The following is a 26,868-nucleotide window of genomic DNA, read 5'->3' as shown; positions in this document are numbered from 1 at the left end:
TTCAGTTGTTCACTTGAAGGATTAATTCACATAAGAGTTCCCAGGTGACAGGAGGAGTTAAACCAGTAGGGTGTGTTTTTCTCGGCGTCTCGTCAGAAGCTCAGCCACTTCCTTAAATGTTAGTTTCTTTCACTTTTCATTGTGGTGAAGCTCAGAGACAGACAGACAGAAACGCGACGCAAACATTATTTACATGAAGGTGAGTTTAAATTAATGCATTTACCCCAAATAATTGAACATCTCGAGTGCTGCTTCTTGTTAATGTGCTGTTTGTGCTGTCACTGCTGTTTACTTGTTTTTACTCTCACCTAAACTCATGAAGTAAGTCTATTAAACACCTACTCTTTAAAGTCTTGTAAACTCACAGTACTACAAGGATACAGTAGTGTTATTCTGGACTTTGAAGAGACTGCTAACAAGTTTACAATATGTACAGTCTACATGTGCATACTTAATATTATTACTCTTTTTTTATTATTCCTTTTTTTTAAAGAATGGCTGTGCCCTACACCATCAGCAAGATGAGGACAGGTAACTTATGTTTCATTTACCATTATTTGGAAATGCATAGGATATTACTACTGCTACTACTACTACTACTAATAATAATAATAATGCTAATAATAATAGTAGTCTTCGTCTTAATCATCTTATTGTTGATTTATTAAATAGCAACCACATACACACTTTGTAAATAATAATTGGTATTTGTATTTTTACCAATCGGTAGTATGCACATTCTGAATACTATGACATCAATCAACAATCAAACACTATATGGTAACCTTTAATATAATAAAAATAAAAATTTTTGTTTTATATGCCAGTCATTTTTGCAAACTTGGAAAAAACATGTTTTTAATAATAAAAAAATAATAATAAACTTTATTATTTCTAAAGACCTAATATATATTGTTGTGGGTTGTCAAACTTACAGTATGAAAGCCTTTTCAGTGCATTACAGGACACTGTCAGACATTAAAGGATGTATTTAAATAATTTATTTTCCAAGTAATAACCATGTGTTTTTTTTGTAAAATAATTATTTCATTATTTAATAGCATTTAATTAGGATAAAAACGGCTTTCTCTAAGTAATTACGAAAAATCCATCCTTGCTTTTTACGTAAAAACAGTAAAGTAGTAATCCTATTAATAAAATCTATTTAAAACTATTGTATTCCTAGCTGATAGTGTTGACACCTATATATGAAACAAAAATTCTGTTTGTTTGTTTGTTCGGCATTGGGTGGCAGGCAGTGCATGGCCGGTAGGTGGTGTTTGCACAAGTACTGTAGTCACATGCGATTATCAGCGTTTATGTCATGCCTCTTATTATAACGCAGAAACTTTTATGTTGTACCCTAGTTACTGTAACAGTAGGCAGTGGCATCATATACTTTCACATCATACTGTGATAGTTTCACAGGCATTCCTCACATAGCATTAGGCAGTGTTGTCTGGGCGGCACGGTGGCTTAGCGGTTAGCAGTATCACCTTAAATTGTCAGGGTCTGTGTTCCATTCCATCCTTGTGACTGTGAGCATGGAATTAGTTTTTCTCGTGCTTGGTGGGTTTCCTCTGGGTACTCAAGTTTCCTTCCACAGTCCAAAGACATGCAGATTAGGCTAATTGGCGTTATATATATATATATATATATATATATATATATATATATATATATATATATATATAATATGTCTCCTGGGATACGCTCAGATATATAGTTGGGTCCAAAAGTCTGTGGCCATATTGAAAAGGTGTTTTTTGTTTTCCCCATTTGATCTCTAATGTTGTGTAATATCCTTGTAATATCCTCTCACAGTTTCGGTTTACTGGCACCTGATAACTTAATCAATGTCTTTACACAGGAATAAATTTAGCAAAACTGTGATACTCATGTAAGGATTTTACAAAGTTACACACACAATTACATGTAAGTTGTGGTTAAATATTATCTTTTCATATGAGAACCATAGGGTCTTGTAAGGCGAAAACATGGAACATAAACTTAAACATGAAAATGAACTTAAAGTTTTAAAAATACAAAAACTCTTTATTTTTAAAACAAAACAAATTGATGTTAAATATCTTGATTATATTTGTAGTATTGATCATGTTAACTGCAGTACTTTGCAGGAAAAAAGGTCAGGTCTTATCTTATCCAGCACTATGTCTATTGTTTGGACAAACTTTCGAAGGATTTGATGTAATGTGAGTCATCAGGTTTTACAAACTAGTGGAAACTGGGTCAGCTCAAATGCTCTGTCATTATGGCATTAAGGGGAAATACCAAATATTACGTTCTGCAATGCATGTAAATCATTTGGAATTTTAGAGTTTCTTAGTTTTTGGTACTTCCACATTTGCTCCAGTGACGGTGTGCCCTTGAGCTGAAATGGACTCAACAAGTTTGTGCAAAACCTTATAATCCATTCTAGATTAGAATGTCATTTAAATACACATATAAATATATGAGATAAAACATGAGGACAATATGATCTTTTGTACAAAGCGGTTAACATGGTCTCTATATATATATATATATATATATATATATATATATATATATATATATATATATATACACTTTTACATAAGAACTTAGAAATAGTGCAGAATCATGAATATTAAATATGTGAACATTTACTTTTTTCTAAAATTTTAATTCTGTATTTATAATAAAATAAAAAATCATAGACTTTCAGTGTGGTCTCATGCAGAACCATGCTGTGTGTTTGTACACATCCACACATTGATATACAGTATGCACATGTATATATACAGTGGTGTGAAAAACTATTTGCCCCCTTCCTGATTTCTTATTCTTTGCATGTTTGTCACACAAAATGTTTCTGATCATCAAACACATTTAACTATTAGTCAAAGATAACACAAGTAAACACAAAATGCAGTTTTTAAATGATGGTTTTTATTATTTAGGAAGAAAAAAAATCCAAACCTACCCTGTGTGAAAAAGTAATTGCCCTCTGAACCTAATAACTGGTTGGGCCACCCTTAGCAGCAATAACTGCAATCAAGCATTTGCGATAACTTGCAACAAGTCTTTTACAGCGCTCTGGAGGAATTTTGGCCCACTCATCTTTGCAGAATTGTTGTAATTCAGCTTTATTTGAGGGTTTTCTAGCATGAACCGCCTTTTTAAGGTCATGCCACAACATCTCAATAGGATTCGGATCAGGACTTTGACTAGGCCACTCCAAAGTCTTCATTTTGTTTTTCTTCAGCCATTCAGAGGTGGATTTGCTGGTGTGTTTTGGGTCATTGTCCTGCTGCAGCACCCAAGATCGCTTCAGCTTGAGTTGACGAACAGATGGCCGGACATTCTCCTTCAGGATTTTTTGGTAGACAGTAGAATTCATGGTTCCATCTATCACAGCAAGCCTTCCAGGTCCTAAAGCAGCAAAACAACCCCAGACCATCACACTACCACCACCATATTTTACTGTTGGTATGATGTTCTTTTTCTGAAATGCTGTGTTACTTTTACGCCAGATGTAACGGGACACGCACCTTCCAAAAAGTTCAACTTTTGTCTCGTCGGTCCACAAGGTATTTTCCCAAAAGTCTTGCCAATCATTGAGATGTTTTTTAGCAAAATTGAGACGAGCCTTAATGTTCTTTTTGCTTAAAAGTGGTTTGCGCCTTGGAAATCTGCCATGCAGGCCGTTTTTGCCCAGTCTCTTTCTTATGGTGGAGTCGTGAACACTGACCTTAATTGAGGCAAGTGAGGCCTGCAGTTCTTTAGATGTTGTCCTGAGGTCTTTTGTGGCCTCTCGGATGAGTTGTCTCTGCGCTCTTGGGGTAATTTTGGTCGGCCGGCCACTCCTGGGAAGGTTCACCACTGTGGTTCGCTGGTGTCCCAAAGCTTTAGAAATGGCTTTATAACCTTTACCAGACTGATAGATCTCAATTACTTTTGTTCTTATTTGTTCCTGAATTTCTTTGGATCTTGGCATGATGTCTAGCTTTTGAGGTGCTTTTAGTCTACTTCTCTGTTTCAGGTAGCTCCTATTTAAGTGATTTCTTGATTGAAACAGGTGTGGCAGTAATCAGGCCAGGAAGTGACTACAGAAATTGAACTCAGGTGTGATAAACCACAGTTAAGTTATTTTTTAACAAAGGGGCAATCACTTTTTCACACAGGGCCATGTAGGTTTGGATTTTTTTTCTCCCTAAATAATAAAAACCATCATTTAAAAACTGCATTTTGTGTTCAATTATGTTATCTTTGACTAATAGTTAAATGTGTTTGATGATCAGAAACATTTTGCGTGACAAACATGCAAAAGAATAAGAAATCAGGAAGGGGGCAAATAGTTTTTCACACCACTGTATATTTATATAATTGTAATTAGAAAAAATGTAAAGTAAGAAATGAAGTGTGCCAATAAAAACAAAAACATCTGATGAATCTGATATTTATGTTGTGTGAATCCCAGCTGAGGAAACGGCACAGTCGCTCAGTGAGGCCATCAATACAGGAGACAAAGACAAGGCCATCGGATGTGTTGAACGGCTCCTCCAGCTGAACGTTCCAGTGTGTATGCGACTTACTCCGGAGGTCTATTCTCAACAGTGCATCAGGTATATTCCTCACTTCATGTTCTTTTCGCCGCATTGTGACTGGAGATTCCGAGAGATGAAAACAATGCTCCATTGATTTACTACAGGTTGAGGGTTGGTGTCGAAGATGCGCTGTCTGATGCCTTCATCTCTGTGCTGGTGACTCCTGGTATGACGATCTCAGAACTGAAACAGAAGGTACAAACGACTCTCAGTATTGTGTTGTAATTCATAAAGTGTATGCCAGTTGGTGATATGCATTCCAGTTACACATTCAGGAAGATTTGACAACTCCTCTATGTAATACTTTTGGAAACGCTGCTTGAGACTGTTTTGGTGCTACTGATCAGAACATGCATAGGCATGTTGGTACACAAGGTGAGTGACTGTGGCGTGATATTGGCATCATTATTGCAATGTCAATGGTTGGTTTTTAACAGAATATGGTTGTATTTTACTGCTGCTGTTACATCGTTAGTTGGTTTTTTTACGTTAAGTATAAATCAGTTGCTAAAACAATGAACTTACAGAAATTCATTGGTTTCTCATCAAGGCTTGATGATATAAATCCTTATCTGAAGTAACTAAAGGAGGAAATGAATGAAAAAAAAAATTAAGAAATTTTTTGGAATATTGCCATTGTCGGTATTTCTGCAGCTACATAATTTGCTGGCAAAGCAAAATAACTGTGGGTTGCAGAGTACAGGAATTTTGAACATTTCTAATTCCATCACTGTCAGTAAGGCAGCTGAATTATGTTTCCTCTTTGGGAAACATTATGCAACAAAAGCAATTGGTATCTCTCACACTCTGTCAACATTTTTCTACTTCCTGGTTTTCTTGTTTTATTTCGCTTTGTTATTCCGTTACTAAAGTAATACAAATGGAAGATGTTTATGATAGGTTCAATTAGGCCTTTTATTACGGTGTGACAATGAGCATTGTTGTGTAATTTAGACTTTATTACAAATGAAAGCTTTAGGTTAACTAGTGGTTTAAAATAATGTTATTAATGAAGGATAGAGGTTATTAATTATTGCTGCACAGTAATGTTATTACCGTAATGCTGTGGAGAGCCTTTTAATAGTGTTGACAACTCAATCTCTATATAACACTTGGAAACGCTAATTGAGACTGTGGGATTATTGCAAATGATTATGCATTTGTTTGAATGTCCTGCTTCGATTCCCGGCCAGGCTCGATTCCCCTCTCTCTGTGTGCAAGAAGTTTGCATGTTCTCCCCGTGCTTGGTGGGTTTCCTCCGGGTACTCCCAAGTTTTTTCCCACAGTCCAAAGATATGTAGGTTAGGTTAATTGGTGTTCTTAAATCCCGTTGTGTGAGTGAGTGTGTGTATGTCTGTGTGCCCTGCGATCGATTGGCACCCTGTCCAGGGTGTACCCCGCCTCGTGCTCTAAGTCTCCTGGGATAGGCCCCTGCGACCCTGAATACAGGATTAAGTGGTAATGACGATGAGTGAGTGAGTGAGTAAAAACAAATTATCTGACATTTTGCAAGGGTATGCAAGAAAAAAAAAGATTGTTAAGTCTTAATGAAAGGAGACTCAGAGTTAAAGCAGTAACTTGTTTCCTGGGATGTTGGGGCGCCCTTGTGTCAGGAAAGTATTCAAGTGAGGTTTTTTTTTTTTGTTCCTATTAATCAGGGAAAAAATAACAAAAAAAACTCACTTAAAAACTTTCGCTTCTGTTGGGGTGTGGCTCTGCAGGGCCTGTGGGGGTGTGCTGTGTTGTCTGCCACCAGGCCATTGGACATTGCTTAAACAGATTGTGATCTGGGACATTTGGAGGCCAGGTCAGCGTCTTTGGCCTCTTTGCCAGCTGGGCCCCATGGACGGCAGGTAGTGGTGCACTGAGTCTTCTGGTACCTTTCTGTCAAAGTATTGACTTTTTTGGGCGATTTGTGCTGCATTGGCTTTTTTGTGGCATTGATGGGCTTTTCGTCCCTACAGGCATGGGTGAGTCTTTGCTGCCCATGAGGCTGTTACAAGTTTACTGTGTGTAATTGATACTCAGTTTAAATGTGATAATGTTATGTGTCGTTAATGAAATGGTTGATTGGCCTAAAGCTAGTATAACAACTATAATAGGTTCCAACTTGTAATGCAAGATTTAAAGAAACTGCTTTTTTAAAAGATGAATAAAACGTTCAAGATGACATGCTCTCACCGGAAAATATTTAATTTTCGGGTGGTAACAATAACTCTGCTTCCTCACTCCTTCAGGAATGTAATTGGTCTTTATTGCTTTGAGAATTCCCAAGAAATGAAAATGAAAGTGACTACTGCAGGAGTATATGATGTATAAGACGTGTGGTATTCTTTTTCACAAATCCTGCATTCATTTAAAACGAAATGTGAGTGTGAGTAATCTTTGACCCACATTAAGTGTCATGTGATCTACAGCCATGTCATTTTACTAGGCAAAAAAATCTGCCTCAAATAATTGCACACAGATATTTGTATTTTCGTGTCTTTATTAAACAAAATGTTTAAACATTATTCAGCAAAAGTTTGCAAACCTTTTTTGTAATATCAAGTACCTTCTCCAAGCATCCTTTTGGCATAGCTTAGATCTATACTACTTACTATTATATTCATATTTATATTTTATACTGTATCACCACTAAAACAATGTTGCTCAAAAGCATGAACATTTTGGGACAAAGCTATGTTTAACAAGCGTGTACAAGAACTAAAAGCTCTGAAGCATGAAGCATTATAATTTGAGGCTTGAAATCACTGAGTGATTTGTTCATTAAGTTAGATATTATCACTTAGTTTTGGTCAGGATTGCAGTGGATTCAGATCTTATTTTGGAATTCAAAACTCTGTCAAAATGTTAGACAGTGGAAAGAGGATTCACTCTGGGATAGATCCAGGATAGAGGTCTGACACCTAAAGTCTAATGCCAGACCTTATCCCAATTTAGAGGCTATGCAATGTGGAATTCAGACTTTTGAAGCCTTAAGACATTTCAACATGTGTTCTTCTTCTTGACTGTGTGTATGATTTCGGTTTTCCTGTTTACATACAGATTAGCCAAGACTATGGCTTCCACCCTTCACTACAGTGCTGGATCATAGGGAAGCGTGTTGCTAAGGATGAAGACACTCTGTTTAGCCACAACGTGACCTGTGATGATGATCAAGCATTTCTCTTCATCAGGTCTGCCCAGTGCGCCAATCTCAGCCGTGAACAGCGGAAACAAGAGGAGCAGAACATGAAGATAGGCGGTATTTATAAATAAATATATATATATATATATATATATATATATATATATATTTTTTTTCTCCGCACTCTTATTCAGACTACAGGTTTTTAAATGTTATACAACATTTAGTTTAAAATAGCTATGCATGTTCCTGCAACATTTCTGCAACAGTTTTTGTTGTACGAACTATCTTACCTTACTTGTAACATTAAAACATTTACAAGCCAAACCTATTATTACAATCAAGGACATTATAGTTTTGCAGTTCCACATGCTGGTATGCAAACTGCTTTGTACAGTCACGGTATAGACATGCATTCTACACCAATTTAACACACAGATACAAAAAACGATTTTTCTCATATTATAAATACATTGATGTACAGTAATTAGTTGCAGTAGCAGTCATGTGGTTTGAAACAACTGCATTCCAACTAGTGCTGCACATTTAGTTGCATAGAAATCAAAATCATAATATGGGCCTGTGCAATTATCTAAATAACTAATGGAATATCTAATAACATAGTGTTTGACAATAATTTTAATATTTTATACATATATATATACTCAGCAAAAAAAGAAACGCCCCTTTGCTCTAGTATCTAATGAGTTTTGCTGCTCTTTTTTGGATTATTTGCTTGAGAAGACTGATGCTGTCCACCAATGTTTCCCTACTGATACAGAGCTCAGCTATCTAACAAATTTATTCAGTCAGTCTCTGTCTTGTTTTTCTCTAATGACCCCAGATTCTGTCTCTAAGCTAACCCTAAAATCCAGCTCTTCATCCTGTCACCTTCATCCTGCTCCTATTTCTCTCCTGAAACTTAATCACTCTGCACCTATTTCTAATTTCATCAATGCATCTCTTACCTCTGCTTCATTTCCTCTGCCACTAAAAACTTCTGTGCTTAAGAAACCCAACCTTGACTTCTCAATTTTATCTAACTATCGTTCCATTTGTAATTTACCTTTCATATCCAAATTACTGGAAAGTACTGTTCCTGAAGGACATTGGAGAAACTTTCAGAAACTTAACATGGACAAAACTGAGATAATTTTTAGCGAAACCTCAACACTCACCAGCAACATTTCCACCAATTTCACCTGCGAGATTGCTGGCTCTCAAATCAAAACATCTACTTCTGTCAAAAATTTAGGAGTACTCTTTGACTCCACACTCTCCTTCCAGCCTCACATTAAATCTGTCACTAAATCTGCATTCTTTCATTTACGCCGCATTGCCCAACTGCGTCCCTTCATCAGTACCAAAGATGCCGAAACTCTCATCCATGCATTCGTCTCATCACGCATTGAATTCTGTAATGTCCTTTTTATTGGTCTACCTGCCAGCTCCATCTCCAGATTACAATATATTCAAAACTCTGCGGCTAGAATACTCACTCATACCAAACGCTCTGCTCCAAATCTTGTATGATCTCCATTGGCTCCCAGTTGCCTACCGTATCAAATTCAAAATTCTTCTCCTTGTTTTTAAATCTATAAATGGCTTAGCTCCCACTTATCTTTTCAATCTGCTTGCCCCCTACATTCCGACTAGTTCACTACGTTCCTCCGATTCTGGCTTTTTTGTTGTACCTCGCTACCGCCTCTCTTCAATGAGCAGCAGATCATTTAGTGTTATTGCACCCAAACTTTGGAACTCTCTACCACACTTTCTCCGTTCTGTTTATAACATCTCAGTATTTAAATCTTTACTCAAAAGTCACTTCTGAATGTTACGCCTGAATCCACCTGTCCTCTGCATGTCTGTCCTTTTTTTGTTTGTTTGTTGACTTAATTGTTTTCTACTTAAGTACTTCAAAGTCTGTATTATCTTCTTTTGTTTTTACTCATTGTAAAGTGTCCTTAAGTTTTGGAAAGGCGCTATATAAATAAAAATTATTATTATTATTATTATTAAATCTTACAACCCTTCTGTATGACATTTAATATTATTATTGACACTGGTCTGGAATTAGTGGTAAGTGCGCTTGCATGTACATCTGAAGCTGTGGAAATGAATACGTAGCAACCTGAATGCCACCTAAATTGCTTTTTCTTCTCTTTTAAGGTATAATTGAGAACATTGAGGTGCTCAGTAGAGGTACAGGAGATTTGGGAGCCCGACGCAAACAATCTCAACCACCTCCTGAACGAAAACCAAAGCCTGCACCCAAACCAGTGGTGAGATTTAAACCATCCATTTTTGTTTTCTTGATATAAAATAGTCATAATACAAAATGTATTAAATGTTGTTGGAGATTAATTTTTATGAACAAGCCAGAACGCAAATATATAAAATTCTTATTTAATTGTTGTGTATATTACATGTTTCTTTTGTTTTGTGTCTGTTACATGCACATTTATTTTGTAGTTCTACTGTAATGTTGACATTTGATTCATTTTATTGACTCACTGTAGTGACATTCCTCTGTTGTGCTGTTTTAAATACTGAACTTTTAGTCTTAGGCACAAGCAAAAAAAAGATTTGCATAAAAAAATACTATACTCAGCAAAAAAAAGAAACGTCCCTTTTTCACGACTGTGTATTTCAACAATAATGTTGTAAAAATCCAAATAACTTTACAGATCTTCATTGTAAAGGGTTTAAACAATGTTTTCCATGTATGTTCAATTACCCATAATCAATTAATTAACATGCACCTGTGGAATGGTCGTTAAGACCTTAACAGCTTACAGAAAGTAGGCATTTAAGGTCACAGTTCTAAAAACGCAGGACATTAAAGAGACTTGTCTACCGACTGTGAAAAACACCCAAAGAAAGATGCCCAGGGTCCCTGCTCATCTGCGTGAACGTGCATTAGGCATGCTGCAGGGAGGCATGAGGACTGCTAATGTGGCTAGGGCAATAAATCGCCATGTCCGCACTGTGAGACGCCTAAGACGGCGCTACAGGGAGACAGGAAGGACAGCTGATCATCCTCGCAGTGAAAGACCACGTGTAACAACACCTGCACAGGATCGGTACATCCGAATATCACACCTGCGTGACAGGTACAGGATGGCCACAACAACTGCCCGAGTCACACCAGGAACACACAATCCCTCCATCAGTGCTCAGACTGTCTGCAATAGGCAGTCCATGAGGAGGAGATGCACTGCAGTACTTCAAGCAGCTGGTGGCCACACCAGATACTGACTGGTACTTTTGATTTTGAGCCTCCCTTCATTTAGGGACACATTGTGAAACATTTTTAGTTTATGTCTTATGGTGTTGACTCTTTTAGTGTTCATACAAATATTTACACATTAAGTTTACTGAAAGTAAAAACAGTTGAAAGTCAGAGGACGTTTCTTTTTTTGCTGAGTATATAAAAAGTGGTAAAGAGTTATTAATGAAACAAAGTCAATGAATAGTGTAATGACCCTTTGCTTAAAATATAGTCTTGGGTACAATTTGAACATTTTATAAGGAAATTAGCTGCTTAGCCTTATTTAACATCCTACGTTTACATTTACATTTAGACATAGCAAACACCCTTATCCATTTTGTTTTTGTCTCATTATACATGTGAGCAGTCAAGGGTTAAGGGCCCAATAGGGACAACTTGGTTATGGGACTTAAATTTGGGACCTTCTAAACCATAGTCCAATGCCTTTTACATAATATGATGCTTTCTTTGCTTGCCTACAGATAACTTACTGTCAGAATACATTTATTTAGCTGGAATGTTAATGTTTGGAAACCCGAAATGTTTGTTTTTACTGACTTCATAGTGAAATCATAAAAATAAACATGTATAACAAAGTTTGGACAGAATTGTCTGTTGTCAAAATAATGATGGGTCAAACTTCTCATCATGATAAAACTCATAAAAACTCTCCAGATAGTACTGTGTGTGAGAAGCCTGATCAATTTGCATAGTACAAGGTACAAGTAAGGCAGTGACACAAGGATAATATCAAGCTAGATACAGACTACAGAGTACAGTATAAATATGCCAAATAAAATAAAAAAAAACAATAATTTACATATTTAAAGAAATGGCAGGAATACATCTGTGTACAGTAGATCTCAGAATAAGTGTATTTTGCACATTACGTCTTTTATGCGCTTTATCCAGTTAGTTTTTTTCTTTTTTTTTGCACATAATCCAAAATACTTTCAGTATTCCTAGAAAGTATTGCTATTTCTTATAGTTCTGTTTGCATGATTATGATTTTACCATTAATCACACAAGCGGAATGTCTGTGCCGTTATTCTAGATAGGATGGTCCTGTTTGCAGTGCACGTATGTGAACAAACCAACACGGCCTGGGTGCGAAATCTGCAGTGCTGAGAGACCATTAAACTATAAAATACCAGATGTATACCAACCAGATCAAGAGGAGATACAGAGACTTCAGCAAGAAGAGCTGGCCAGTTTACAGTACCAACAAGTACGTCTTATTATTCTGTTTAGCATGTTTCCAGGATACTTTTCTGCTTAGGTCACCTGTAAGGACGATTTAAGTTTTTGCAGACTTTGAAACATTCTGGCCATTCTGATCTGACCCTTCTCATCAACAAGGCTTTTGCTTATATATAAACTAAATGGGAACTTGTAAAATAGATTAGTTTGATTTACAGTTTGTATCAGTTAATTATATCAGTTGATTATGCAAATATCGCAGGTTCATATAATTCAGATTAATAACATTTAATAACTAATCATGTGCATTCATTACCAATGTACAGTATAATGAATATTCTTAACCATTACTGTATTACCTTCTGCGTTACTGTAGATCATGTATTAAAGGATGTATTAGAATATTTATACTGGTGTTATATTTATTTTAAAAAGGCATCTATGACAGTGATGTTTAAAAACATTTTAATGTGATGTTATTTATAAAATTGTCAACTGTAGTTACGAATTATAAGAATCACACAATGTATTATGTGAATTTTGTTGATGGTATGTAATCTCTCAGTCTATTATAGAAGAACGAGAGAAAAATTTCCTCAGTCTGCTGGAGACAGACAATCACGACCTGGTTAGTAACAAAGAGGATATTAGCTGCCCCATTTGCTGTGATATGGTCCAGGCAGGAGAGGGCGCCACACTCCGAGAGTGCCTTCACAGCTTCTGCAGGTAATACAATTACCCTCACAAATTACTTCAGACTTATTGTGTAAATCATAATAAGTGTGATAAAAGTGGAAAATTTGGATTTCATAGAGAATGTGTGAAGATGACCATTCTGACCTGTCAGGATGCAGAAGTGGCGTGTCCTTATGCAGACGGGCAGTACTCCTGTGACTGTACGCTTCAGGACCGAGAGATTAAAACAGTAAGTGCTGATGCTCAAAGTGCAGTAGAGACTATGATAAAAATGTACTTACTGTATGTTGATAGGAAAAGCTAACGATTTGTAGTCAAGCTTTATGGCTTTACCGATCCTGCTTTAACTGGAAAAAAATCCACCTTGAAAGGGTCCATTATCCATAATGCAATGTAACTACTTGCTGATAAGAGTGTAGTGGGGTGTAACGCATGCTTTATTTTTAGCTGTGGCAGTGCTTTACTCATTTAGTCGTTTACAGTCTGCTTAAACGGATCAGCTTTCAAAGCCTCAACATTTATGCTAATACTGCCATCAATGCTATCACGCTCGCCATCTTGTAGATTGCCAGCTACCCATAATAGCTAATACCATCATATTTAAAATGGGTGGCATGGTGGTATAGTGGTTAGCACTGTCCTCGCACCTCCAGGGTCAAGGGTTCGATTCCCACCTTGAATCTGTTTTTTCCTTGGTGCTTGGTGGGTTTTCTTCAGGTACTCTGGTTTCCAGTTTCTTTAATTACACAGCTCACCAGTGGGGTTTTCTATGGCGGGGTCTGATCAGAGAGTCAGGGGTTTGAGGTCACCACTGTTGGGTCCTTAACCCTGTGTCCCATAAACCCCAGCCACTGCATATAGTGCCAGTTCTAGACACTTTTGGAAAATGGGAGGGTTGCGACAGGAAGGGCATCTGGTAAAGAAGCTGTGCCACATCTTGCGGATCAAATATATGCGGATCTGATATGAAGACCCCTCGCATATAAGGGACAAGGCCAAAGAAAAAGAAAAGACAGCTTAACAATAGGGCAATTAAAAAAACCTACTGAGGCCATTATACACAGTATAATAGTAAAGCATTTGTATAAAAAAAATTCTTAACAATAAAGTAAGTAAAAATACTAATTTACATTTAGATAAGGAGCAGAGTTTTTTTTTTTTTTTTTTTTTTTTTGTATGTGCAAATAAAATGAACTTTGTCCATTCCGTTGTGACTGGCTTACAATGTAGTGTTTCACTGTTTAAACAGTTCATGATACAGTATTTTATAGCACATGTTGCTCACAGCTTGTTCATTGTGGGTGTGGAGGAAATAGAATGCCAATGGGAACCAAAAGTATTGTACAAACCACACAAACACTTTTAATGCTTGTCCAAAGTGCAGAAACTGGAAAATACTGGGGATTTCCGGTTCCATTCAGTAGTTATTTTAAGACATGAAGGTCAGCTGTTCTGGAATAGTTCTTGCAAGAACAGTATTATCAAGAGCATTTGCAAAACGTATCAAGCAACATGATGCAACTGTCCCACATGAAGACCATCCTAGGAAAGCAAGACCAAAACTTAACTTTGCTGAATAAGAGAAGTTCATTTAGAGTGACCAGCACTTCGGATTACAGCTGTTTGAATGAATGCTTTATGAATGCTTTATGTAGCAGACACATCTCAATATCAAGATTAATGCATAATTTGTACGATTTCAGCATTGTTTTACAAGGATTATGAAAGACCATGGAATTTGAATGTGTGTCCAAACATTTGCCTGGTAGTGTATGTGATGATAAAATAAATTTAAATCATTTAAAATATTATATGAATCTGGTATTTTACAGCTGTAATGCTAGGTACAATACAAAGAACAATCACCAAATTCCCATACCATTTACTGCCATAAATAACACATCTAAAGCTGAGTAGTGAATAGAGTGGATTTCAGGAGAGTTTTACCCTTCCATCAACACAAGTGTCATCTGAAACTTCTCTTCTAGCTCCTGACACCTGAGGAGTACCAGAGGGTTTTGGAGTTGAGGCTGAATATTGCTGAGTCACGTAGTGAGAATAGTTACCACTGTAAAACCCTGGACTGCCCCGGCTGGTGTATATTTGAAGACGATGTTAACGAGTTCGCCTGCGACATCTGCAACGAGACAAACTGCCTCCTCTGCAAGGTGAGGACTGAAAACCCAGGCTGCAAAGGACCATAGTTCCTTTTCATTATTACATGATTGTAAACATAAGGCATACGGTATATTAAGAGGGATGTGTGTGTGTGTGTGTATGCAATAGGCCATTCACAAAGACATGAACTGTAAAGAGTACCAGGATGACCTTCGCCTCAGAGCAGAAAACGATGCTGCAGCCAAAAAGACTACAGAGGCACTTGAGGTTAGCCAACCAAGACACATTCAAACACAATATAAACTAAAGTAGCTACAGAAATTAAACATCAGATTGTACATTGTTTATCAGATGTCGCCAAACCATGAAATGTTTGCCGCTAGAAATTTAAGCTTAAAGTTTTTTAGTTTATTATACAGTATCTTCAAACATTTACATGACAATACTAAATGGTCCTTAAGGGATTATATTTTATTATCCAAGATTTCTCCTCCGATATCATTACATTGTAGAGCATGGATAATCAACAATGTACTGTATATGGATTATGGTGTTAATTAAATTTTTAATTCCTCAGATTGCTAACCTGCCAAATCTATATTGCAGAGGTTGTTGCAAGATGGTGAAGCCATGTACTGTCCTAAATGCAAAGTGATCATCCAGAAGAAAGACGGCTGCGACTGGATCTGCTGCCTCATGTGTAAGACGGAAATTTGCTGGGTGACCAAACAGGCCAGATGGGGACCTCAGGTAACTGCATTAGTGTTTAATTTCGAATGTACAGTAGTTCACTTACACTAATCAACCATAATATTAAAAGCATCAACATTAAAACCATCTAGGTTTGTGCCACATGTGTACCTTGTGCCACTGGGTTGGCATTGCGGGGTGCGACATTGGAAGCAGGTCCTTTGGTTGCGGTGGATTGTGGGCTGGGTTTTCTGTGGATCAGACATATTACTTAGATGTAGTTTCTGGTTTATGTTTCTATTGTTGTTAATCCACTCTCTTATTTGTTCTCAGGGTCATGGAGATGTCTCAGGTGGATGTAAATGTCGCATCAACAGTGCTCCTTGTCACCCAAATTGTCAAAACTGTCACTGATCTCTAATGTGCCTTGGGAGGACGTATCATATTTCCATCTACAGTCACTGTGGAGTAGGACATTAATCTCTTCTGTAACTAGCAGAATATGAATTATAATTGTGGTATGTGATCACAATCTTCATAACACATTGTATTATTATTCTGTTTAAAAAGGAAGAATCAGGTTATTTGGGTATGATGATGACCAAATTGTGTTTTAGACAATGACCAAAGCGGATTTTGCACAGTAAGCATCATGGCACTAAGATCCTAGGATGAATGAGAGAATTAGCATTGTTGTGATGACTATCCCATCTTCACTTGCACATTTTCATACACTCATTAGTTCTTCTCTATTATATAAGAGCTACTGAGAATGGAGCATAGAGTCTATCACATACTGTACATCTGTCAAGACACCAGTCAACTGCATCCTTCCAAACCAGTCTGTCACAGGGCAGTGTCACTCAGAGGAGAGTGCTTTAATCTCTTTTACACACACGACCTACAAAAGACAACATGTGGCCATGATTAACTAGTGCCACTCGAGTGACGGAACTGTGCCATCCCTCCACCCATGACCGGTTTCTGCTTTCTTTACTTCCGGCTACGGATAACTATGGCATCATCATCATCAGCGGGATTTGAACTTGTGATCTCCTGATAAGGTTGTGTCACTCAGGAGCTCTGCATATTAAACTCGAGCATTATTCTATAAATGTCATGTAATTTATATACAGTAAAAGGTTCACCTTCAAATAAATTGATTCTAACATGTTAATGATGCATTAATAATATCTGTAAATGATAACCCTTTATGTATAAAAAGTGCTCTTTTTCAATACTGCAATAATAATCCCATGTGACATGTTCATGGTTTTCTAAAAGTTTATTTGTTGGTCAACATACATCGCAGATTAATCAACCATTATTAAAGCAAAATCATAGACATATTTTCATTGCAAAGTGCAAACATGAAAACAGTTCAGTGCAAATAAATGACAAAAAATACTTAGATAGCTTATGATCAAGTAAAAATAAGGATTAAACATCAATTGTGAATGCAGTTCAGACTTGAGTTACAAAGTGATGATTAGTGAAAACGATAAATTCTGTGTTATTTAAAATAGAGACATCAGATATTTGTACTGATTGTTTTTATTACATTGGATTCTACATCCATGCCATCAGTTACCTAAAGCAGTCTCAGTGTTTAATCTCTACATGTTATAATGCAAAATTAAATAAGGCCTCTGCTTACAGATTATACTGTAATGGAACAGGAATTGTGCATAACAAAGATTGCTGCATAAAATATTGTAGCAGTTAGGTCCGTGGTAAATAGTACTTTAAAATTATTAGATTATCTCAGGGCTTTATAAATAATGAATTCGTATTAAAACATTCATAATGTGTATACCGACTCCACAAATGATCCAATTTGGTATATTTTTGTCCAGGCAGAATAATTATTCATTAATTTCCTCTCCATGGCTTATGATTAGCTGGGAGACAAATTAAGCAGATCTTACAGAAACATCTTTTAAACTGATTGTACAGTTATCAAATTTAGAAAAAGGCCATTGGACAATACTCAGAGCTCTGTTTCGGTTATCATGGATCAAATCTGATGATATGCCATATTATGCACTACATTTACAAATTAAATACATATAATTACTAATATTGAAAATAATAAGCTGTATTAATTACAAAAAAAGAAAAAATTATCTGGTGTAAATGCAACACTGACATTGCAATCTTTTGAATCTTAAATCCATCACATTGGATTTGTGAATATGCAACTTTTTTTCCCAGTACAAACCTTTTATTACTATTACAAATCTTACTTTATAAGATCTTATACCTCATACGTCTTATACCATAAGGGTCGCAAATATGACTTACAGTTAACACACCTGCAACTTTAAATCTACATTTCTGAATCACTGCTTATGTTGCTAGGGTATATGATTACAATATTTATGAAATCTTAATTTTTGAGAATTTGCTCCAACTGCATGGGTCCAGAAAGGTAAAGACGAGGAGCCAAATGATCAGCTTCAGAACTGAGAACTGATGTACATGAGACCAAGTTAATGTGTCCAGAAAAGTAAGGTGGTGTGGCAAAGTGGTCAGTTTAGGGGTTTCAGTTAGGGGTCCTGAATGACAAGGATGCAGGGTAAAGCGGTCAGTTTTGGAGCTGATGGCATGGGCTGAAATAATAAGGGGGTGAAGCTGATGAGGGTGTGGCCAAGTGGATGGTCCAAGTCAGTGGACAGTTATTAACCTATTAACCCATTGTAAGGATCTATCGGAATATCAATGACGAAAAGTTTAAAGCACTTTTTTAAAGTCTTTCTGGATAAGAGCGTCTGCCAAATGCCTAAATGTAAATGGTCCAGAAAGCTAAGGAGGTAGGGACAAGTGGAGGAATCCAGAGAGATATTGCGGTAAGGGCAAGTAGAAAAGTTCAGGAAGATAATGTGTGAAGGACAGGTGGATGAGTTCAAAAGGAAGCAGCAAGTAGGGTCAAGCTGATGAGTCTGGAAAATATAAACCCACTGTACTGTAAGTTGTACTGTACAAAATGAGTAACACATGATAAGGAAAAATAAAAAATTTGAGTGACAAATTAGAGATTTACAAAACTGACTATGGATTCAGAGTTCATAAAATAACTAGTTTGCAGCTACAGTTTTGTGTGACTACTGCTGACAACAATTCAACTCCATATTTAGGCAAACCTATTCAAATATAAGCTTACACTGTTTCGCACAACACAAATACTTCTCATGGCTCAGTAGTGTGTTCCTCATCATCCTCAGCGCCAACTAATGGGAAAAAAAACACTTCGATATTGAGTAGGCCTCACAAATACAAATTAAAAATAAAATAAGCCCATTTCAAAGTCTTTGGAAGGAAACAGGCATGTTCGGTGCGTGTTAGGGGAACAGGAGGTCGAGTTTAGGTGCCCATTCCAGAGCAGAGTTCACTACAGCTAACGCAGCAGCCCCCAGTGCCACAGTAATGCCCATCACTGCCAGTCTGACAAGTCGGCGAGCGGCAGGTCGAATTACAGCCACGGTGCCATGCTGAGGGTCGACGGTGGTGCCATGCTGCTGCTGCTGCTGCTCTCTCCGTCTGCGGCGAAGCACTGTGTCGGGCCGCTGCTGCGCCGAGGCCAGCTCAAAGTCTGTAAAGGTGGACGCGGCTGTTCTGTAAGAAAAAAGAAATTCTTGTATTTAATTCTTAAATACACCGTTACAATGATTCATTCTATTAGTACTATTATGCTCTACTATTAATCAGTTTCAGTGTTAACCAGGCACATTGCAAATTGTTCTGTTAAATAAAATTTCAATATTTTAGACTGAACAAAATACATTTAAGATGTCTTGCTGCATAGACAGATAATTCCATGAATTTTAAGTGAATTTCTTAAAACTAGTCAACCAATCGACTTGGCAAAAATTCTTAAATTAATTTTGTTCAGTCTAAAAATAAGCACAAAACAAATTGCAGTGCATTAATCAGCAGTTATTATCCGGATGCAAGATAAAATAATAAGTGAAATTGAACAAAATCAAAAAACTTATTCAATAATAAAGCAATGTGTGCTTTATTGGTGAAAGCCAGGAAGTCAGAGTGAATGGACAGCGGGAAAAGTGACTCACTGCTGAGTGCGCTCCTGCGTGGTGCCCTTCGCCAGCTCGGATGGAGGGAACTGGACGAAAAGGTCTCCGGCTCGGCTGATCAGAATCTCGTAGGGGAGATCCTGAGGGATCTGCGAGAGCAGGTGGTGCATCATGGCCATGTCACACTCACAGTCCAGCACCTCTTCTTCTCTATACAGCACAATCTGATCACAGACATGATGAATAGATGAGGCCTGATCATGGCTAACAGGGTTAGTATGTCGAAGAAACTACGTGCTTCTAATTTTACTTTTATCTTATACAATATACAGAATGTCAGGTTTTCTTAAAGAATAAATGTTTAAATAAATTTCCCAGTTTTAATATATAACAGGCGTAGAAATTAATTTAATTGTTTCTATAGTAACTGCTTAATGACCCCATGACCTGTATGGTATAGGTTTTGCATAAACTAAGACTAAAAATTAATAAATCAAATATTATTTAAAAGAAAAATGTCCACTCATGTACACTGAAGTTTTCTCCAAGAACATGTTTAATTAAGATTTATGGAAGGAGTCTCCAGTGTCGGTGCTTTTTAATAGTTGCTAAATTTCCCCCCGCAGGAAAATCATCATCAAGGATTAAATATCAGACAATTGTAGCTTTAAACGCACAATTCCTGATAAATTTTAAATAATCAACTTTCAGTCACATGACATTACCCTGCTGTTGATTATTTTCTTATAATAGCACAACATGAATTGTTCTAAATCATTAGATACCTAAGGCAGCATGATACATAATACAACATAATTATAAAAGTAAAACCTCCTGCTTCTATCTCTATATAATCCTCAACTACACTAATGCACTTCTCCCACTTGTGCTTAGATACCAGCAAGGTAGAAAGATTTCTCTGGATGCTAAAGACATGATCAGACTGCCTGCTTTACAACTGAAATGCTGGCCTCCCAGAAACTCCTTTAAAGTCCCAGTTAGGCTTGGATGCCCCTAAAACCGAGTGAGTCTAACTATAGAAACATTCAGCTGAATGAACTCACCACAGCAGCAAAGTAAATGGGCATCAGTGGATGGCAGGCCAAGAAGAAATCGTACAACCGTACTACATGGCGGAAATCTGATAGAACATGGCCGAACCAGGTGATGAGCCAGCTCAGGGCGAAGATGGTGCCCACCTCAGCTCTAGAGATAAAGAAATAAGAGGGCATTTTTATTTTATCTTCAAAGAACCATAATATAGGAAATATTACTGGATATATAAAATAAAGTGTAATATACAGTATGTAGTATAATATATAATCTGTAATGTATAGCTTTTGGTAAGAACCATATTACTAGAACTACATGATTTGATTGAAAAAAAAAAACAAAACGTATTTTAAAACATATTACAAATATTATTTAGACTGAGATATAGAACAATCAAATGTACAGTTTAATATAAAAAAAAAAATCTAGGCTACCAGGAAGCAATAACAGAAATAATCACATTAACTTTTGCTAACACGAGGGGCATTCAAATCATGACATGAATAATGAAATTTTATATGAATGAATGCGTAAAAATGTACAAAAGACTTTACAAAACACTGATCGAGTATAATGCATGAAAACTGACAGATGACTTGTTACTAATTTGTGGAAAAGACGCCCCTTGAGCTCTTACAGGACTTCCTGAGAGGCCAGAGTTTCAAGTAAAGGTAGTTTTTACTCTCATAACTTTGCTCTGTTATTCTGCACAATCAAAAGTCCTGGTTTAACTTGAACATCCATCATATTTATTTAGCATTTTAAAAGTTATTTTGAAAAATGAAGAAATATTTCAATTATTAACGAATTCTACATAAACTCCTGCCTATATACATATGACCTGAAATAAATTGCAGCCTTTTGTGGTTAGATTATTTTACAATCCATATCCCATAATATTATTAATTGTGCAGCACTTATTATTTTTATTATCAGGGAAATCATAACTTCTACTATGTTTTAACAGTATATTAAACATAATATTAAGGCTTATTAATTTATTACTTATTTATTTATTCATTTTAAGCTTAATTCTATTTATGCTGCATATACAAAAATGGGTCTTAACAGTCCTAAACAACAATCAATTTTGATAAAAAATGTTTTTGGCATGTTAAAATGTCCAGAAACCAAAATTACTCATAATATATACACATATACATGGTATGCAACAGATGTACTTACTGTTCCATGAAATCGCACACCTCTGGGTTGACTCGCTCTATAATCGGCATAAGGTAGTTGAGGATATGTTTTGTGTTGTCCATGGTGGGGTCCATAAAGTCCCTGTAACGCAAAAAAAACCCACATGTTGGCTCTGTAACATAAAATCTTACTTGCAATAAAATTTCTAATGACAAGTATATAAAACTAAATGTAATACTCTCTTTTATCAAACTAATAAACCCATTACAAATCAATCATATGTGAAAATAGGTTTGAAAAACATGAGGAACATGTGTATAAATTCCATAAATCAGATTGTCCCTGACGAGCCAAGGGTGATGGTGTTAAGGGGGAAAACCTAAGATAGCATTAGGAAGAAACCTTGAGAGACACCAAACTCAACAGGGAACCCATTCTCATTTGGGTGATTTCAAATAGTGTAAGTCCTATAAGACAGAAAGTTTAGTATAACAGGAATGGTGTTAAAGTTTTACACTTGTTTGTATTAACATGGCCAACGTGTGCTAAGAGGACATTCCCCACATCGTTACACCACAACCATTAGCCTGGACTTTCAACAGGGTTGAGTTCTGTAAATGGATTCATGTTGCCACCAGATGGGGTCATCTGCATGCTGTAGTAGAAATACAGATCCGGAAATCTAGATCCAGATAATTAATGAATAAAGTCTACAGTAACTCATTATCTGTGGTGAGCAGAAAAGCGCCCCGCAAAATAGATCCTGAAGTGCATTTAATTATATTTATGATATGATGGCGCTGCCTGTGACGAACCTACTGTACCTGTAAAAAAATTAATAATAATAATAAAGGGCCACCCCCCATTTGCCGAACAAAGAAACGGAATTTCTGTTCTACATATAGAGATATAGATATGAATTAATCAGCTATTGTGGTTTCACTGGTGACACACATCCATCTAGTTTGGGGACAAAGCTTCCGAAGATGCGCTCTTACTTTAATCCAAGCCGCATACAGAGCGTTGATGTACGGACCTTTCAATTCCATTCATGTTGCCAAAATCAGACCCGACCAGGTGGGCTCATCTGCACGCTGTGTAGGAATCCAGATCATTAGATTAGGTGTCTAATATTGAACTGTCGAGTTTAGGTGAGTCCACAGTAGCCTCAGAGTCTGTTTTTATCTGATAGGAGTGGAAAGTAGTCCATGACACTTCAGGATCTATTTGCTGGGGCGCTTTTCTGCTCACCACAGATAATGAGTTACTATAGACTTCCTGTCAGCTCTACAGAGTCTAACCATTCTTCGTGTACCTTTCTTCTCAATGCTGAATACTTCAAGGGTAAGTGAGATGTGTGTTACAAAAAGTTTGCAGTGAAATTCTATAAGAGAATTTGTATCTGAACTGTTGACGGTGCAGGACCTTGCTCAAAAGTGGATCAGGGCTCGAACTGATCAGCAGTCGGCACCTAAACCACCAAGCTATCCCTGCCCCGCTTCCCCAAAAAAGCTAATTAAGTATGACATCTAAAATGCATTTGTACGAAAAAACCCTCCTCAACCTGAGATGGTGTGTAGAGAGTTTCTCCACCAGCGCAGTGGCGAGGCGTTCTCCCAGCACCAGCAGGAAAGTGACCACGATGTCGTGATAGCCCTGATAATAGTGCAGCTGGGTGTTTTTCTGCAGCACACGCAAAATGATGTCAATCAACTCCTCCTGTAGGCCTACCCTCTGCTCATCAGGCATACCTGCACATGGGGAACATCAGAGTAAATGCTTACTGCAATACCTGACAATCAAGCCACCATCACACACTCGACCCAAACTGGTTTGGGTCAAACTCTTTAACATGGGAGCATGTTTGGTCACTGACCTGGAGGAAAGCGTCTCAGGGATCTCTGCACATCCAAGAGCACCTGGTTATAGTCCTTATTATTCTCTCTATCCACTTCGTCTGGAGAGAAAACATTTTTTGTGACACATCAAATACCTACAATATGAGTCAAAAGTTTGGACACATGTATGGATGTTTTTTTCGCATTCTAGAACAATACTGGAGGTTTCAAAATGATGAAATAACATATGGAATTATGTAATTAAAAACAAAAAAAAACATTCAGTTGTTGTTTTAAGACATGAAGGTCAGCTGCTCTGGAATAGTTTTTGCAAGAACAGTATTGCCAAATGCATTTGCAAAACCCGTCAAGCATCATGATGAAACTGGCTCTTATAAGGACCATTCCAGGAAGGCAAGACCAAAACTTGTTTCTGCTGCACAGGAGAAGTTCATTTAGAGTTACCAGCCTCAAAGATCACCAATTTACAAACAGCACTTCAGATTTAAGATATTATGAAAGCTTATGAGAGCATAAGTAGCAGACCCATCATAATATCAACTGTCCAAAGAAAATTATTGCATATTTCAGAATAGTTTGACAGTGCAGAAATAAGTAAATATCTCGAAATATCATGGAATTAGAAAGTGTGTCCAAAATTTTGACTGGTAACGCATCAATTGTAAAGGAATTTCAAACGACATTTTATTTTAACTCACACCGTACCAAGCTTTTCAGGGATGTTCTCTACAGAGACATTCAGTAGCCAAGGCCAGACTTTGCGGCGGATCTCGTCGGTCATGAGCCCTCCTTCGCTGATGGCCATCCTCCTCAGCGTGGCCACGTCGACCGGCGTTGCGTTCAAAGCCTGTGTGATTTCTGCCATCTTCCTCTTCCTCTTCCAGTCAGCATCTGCATCCACACATCCACACAGTCTCAGTCTGTTACCAAGGAAATAAACCTTGCCTAACATAATTGCAAAAAAAAATAAAAAATCACTGCTACACAAAGCCAGACAGACATTGTGAAATTAAATGTTATTTTTAACCTTTTCCCCTTAAACTTGGTATTTTCCTAAGAGCAGTGGGAAAAAAACATAGCCTGAATCCCAAATACCTTTGCACTTTATAACATGCAGTGAAGGATGGGTCAGCGAATCTAATTCAATACATTTTTTGTTTAAATCAGTGAACATCACCTGTTACCTGTCTGAAAAGCGCTTAAAAAAAAAACAACAAAGAAAAAGGTGTTTGTTCAATGCCTTGGCTTTACAACCAAACTGGTGCAGCCTCACAACACCATCTCAGCCGATCGTTCATACTCCTTTGACGGTGTATTATGTAAATACTAGAGGTTTACCCTTGTCTCCGCCCGCGTACATCCTCCATCTAATGATGATCTGGTAATCAAATGAGGATTTATTATTACCTCACAGATAATAAAAGTTGATGACGCTGTCACGTGAGTATGACACACACCGGCCACAATAGGGATTTCTGTATAATATATACAAAACAGGTTGCTTCACGTTGCTCTATTGTTTCGTCAGTCGTATGTGCTGCCTACTGTGAGTGACTCTTGTGAATCATATTCAATTAAATTTTATTCATATAGCGCTTTTAACAATTGTCATTGTCTCAAAGCAGCTTCACAAAAATTTAAGAAATTATATTGATATGATGGCGCTGCCTACCTATACATTCCGTAAGAAAACCTGTGACGGATCACTGGCCAAACAAACAAACAAACAGAATATCTGTTTTACATATAGAGATATAGATACGGATTAATCAGCTATTGTGGTTTCACTAGTGACACACATCCATCTGGAACAAAGCTTCTCTTACAAGGGGCGCTCTTACTTTAATCCAAGCCGCATACAGGGTTGTTGATATACAGCGCAGTGAAAGAGTGCAGTGCTGCTCACATAGAAAAGTCCCCACAGCGGACCTCTCAATTCATGGAAAAAAAAACTTTGGCACAGGTTTTATGCCCTTTCTTACGTAACCCTCCCATTTTACCCGGGCTTTAGATCAGCATTGCATCCAGTGGCTGGGGCTTTGGTATTTGCTGGTAATCGAACCCAAACGAGAGGCACATAGGGCGACACCCCACATTGGAGATTTATATCGGTCAGTTCTGTGGCAGGGGTCGGGTGGAGGTTCGATGCCCGATTGTCATTCACACACTACGGGCAACGGGAAACACTAGTTATCTCTTTGGTGTGTGAGAGGAATCCGGAGCACCCAGAGGAAACCCACCAAACATGGGGAGAATGTGCACACTCCACACACACAGACCTGAGGTGGGAATCGAACCCACACCCCGGTGGGTGTAAGTTCACAGTGCTAACCACTACACCTCCTACATTAAACTTACAATGGTGTTTACATTTAAAATGAAATGGATGGAATTCTTAACCTTAACCTCTTAACCCTAATTTAATTTTAACAACAATATTATTTTGATAGTTAACAAATCAAATAAGTAGATAGTGAACCCAGATTGTGTGTGTGTGTGTGTGTGTGTGTGTGTGTGTGTGTGTGTGTGTGTGTGTGTTTGTTTGTTTGTTTGTTTACCTTGTTTTCCAATCCCGTCCAAAGACACAGAGGAAGCTCCGATATTTCTGGACTTTTTCAGATTCATGATGTTGTCGACATATTAACAGTAACATCACTAAACACACACACACACACACACACACACACCACCCGCTCGTCGACACATCCTCCGAGACAGGCCACGGACACACAGATCAGCAGCTTCTCCTGCACTCAGCTACACAGTGACCTCAGATCAAACGCGGACATTTCACACATATTCAAAGATATATATGAAATGTCAAAGAGTAGCAAAGTGAGCGTCTGTATATCAAGTATAAACACAGCCCGTGACTGCAGAGCATCCTCTCTGAGCTGGCGTTCTCTATGCGGAAATGAATGACATCAACGTCAGACAGACTCGTCAGACAGGCAAAATAAAAGTCTTGTTGAAACCCAGCCCTCCAGCATCTCATGGTTCTTTTTATCTCTTCGACTTGTCCTGCTTTGTCCTATTTCCTTGTATAAGAAAAAATCTGGTTTTTACTTAAATTAATATCATC

General features: G+C 37.4%; 2 protein-coding genes across 2 annotated transcripts; one reads left to right on the top strand and one right to left on the bottom strand.

Annotated features, from left to right (window-relative positions):
• The first annotated feature begins 3 nt into the window (after window positions 1-3).
• rbck1 (RanBP-type and C3HC4-type zinc finger containing 1) lies at window positions 4-16,961 on the top strand. Its single transcript, XM_053483789.1, has 13 exons — window positions 4-199; window positions 494-531; window positions 4,463-4,607; window positions 4,694-4,784; window positions 7,638-7,836; window positions 9,889-10,001; window positions 12,045-12,218; window positions 12,756-12,916; window positions 13,004-13,115; window positions 14,875-15,054; window positions 15,173-15,271; window positions 15,611-15,754; window positions 16,028-16,961. The coding sequence occupies exons 2-13, from the start codon at window positions 495-497 to the stop codon at window positions 16,106-16,108; spliced, it is 1,536 nt and encodes a 511-aa protein (XP_053339764.1). The 5' UTR covers window positions 4-199; window position 494; the 3' UTR covers window positions 16,109-16,961.
• Window positions 16,961-26,461, bottom strand: tbc1d20 (TBC1 domain family, member 20). The gene is made up of 8 exons (XM_053483790.1): window positions 26,345-26,461; window positions 24,492-24,677; window positions 23,804-23,884; window positions 23,492-23,678; window positions 21,967-22,068; window positions 20,793-20,934; window positions 19,768-19,952; window positions 16,961-19,309 (listed from the first exon to the last, which is right to left on the bottom strand). Exons 1-8 carry the CDS (start codon window positions 26,409-26,411, stop codon window positions 19,036-19,038), a joined length of 1,224 nt encoding a protein of 407 aa, XP_053339765.1. The 5' UTR covers window positions 26,412-26,461; the 3' UTR covers window positions 16,961-19,035.
• Between the last annotated feature and the right edge of the window lie 407 nt (window positions 26,462-26,868).

This window comes from Clarias gariepinus, chromosome 23 (assembly GCF_024256425.1).
Source record: "Clarias gariepinus isolate MV-2021 ecotype Netherlands chromosome 23, CGAR_prim_01v2, whole genome shotgun sequence".
In the NCBI taxonomy this organism is placed as follows: domain Eukaryota; kingdom Metazoa; phylum Chordata; class Actinopteri; order Siluriformes; family Clariidae; genus Clarias; species Clarias gariepinus.
The sequence above is the reverse complement of the archived record's forward strand: the minus strand, read 5'-3'. Positions and strand labels throughout refer to the sequence as shown.

Bases quoted from the DNA above. Each gene is read 5' to 3' on its own strand.
- rbck1 (XM_053483789.1), top strand. From the start codon at position 495: ATGGCTGTGCCCTACACCATCAGCAAGATGAGGACAG. The intron at 4,608-4,693 runs GTATATTCCTCA...GATTTACTACAG, and splicing joins TATTCTCAACAGTGCATCAG to GTTGAGGGTTGGTGTCGAAG. The intron at 15,272-15,610 runs GTTAGCCAACCA...TCTATATTGCAG, and splicing joins AGACTACAGAGGCACTTGAG to AGGTTGTTGCAAGATGGTGA.
- tbc1d20 (XM_053483790.1), bottom strand. From the start codon at position 26,411: ATGAATCTGAAAAAGTCCAGAAATATCGGAGCTTCCTCTGTGTCTTTG. The intron at 19,953-20,792 runs GTGAGTTCATTC...GTCTGTGATCAG, and splicing joins CCATTTACTTTGCTGCTGTG to ATTGTGCTGTATAGAGAAGA. The intron at 19,310-19,767 runs GTGAGTCACTTT...TTTTTCTTACAG, and splicing joins ACGCAGGAGCGCACTCAGCA to AACAGCCGCGTCCACCTTTA.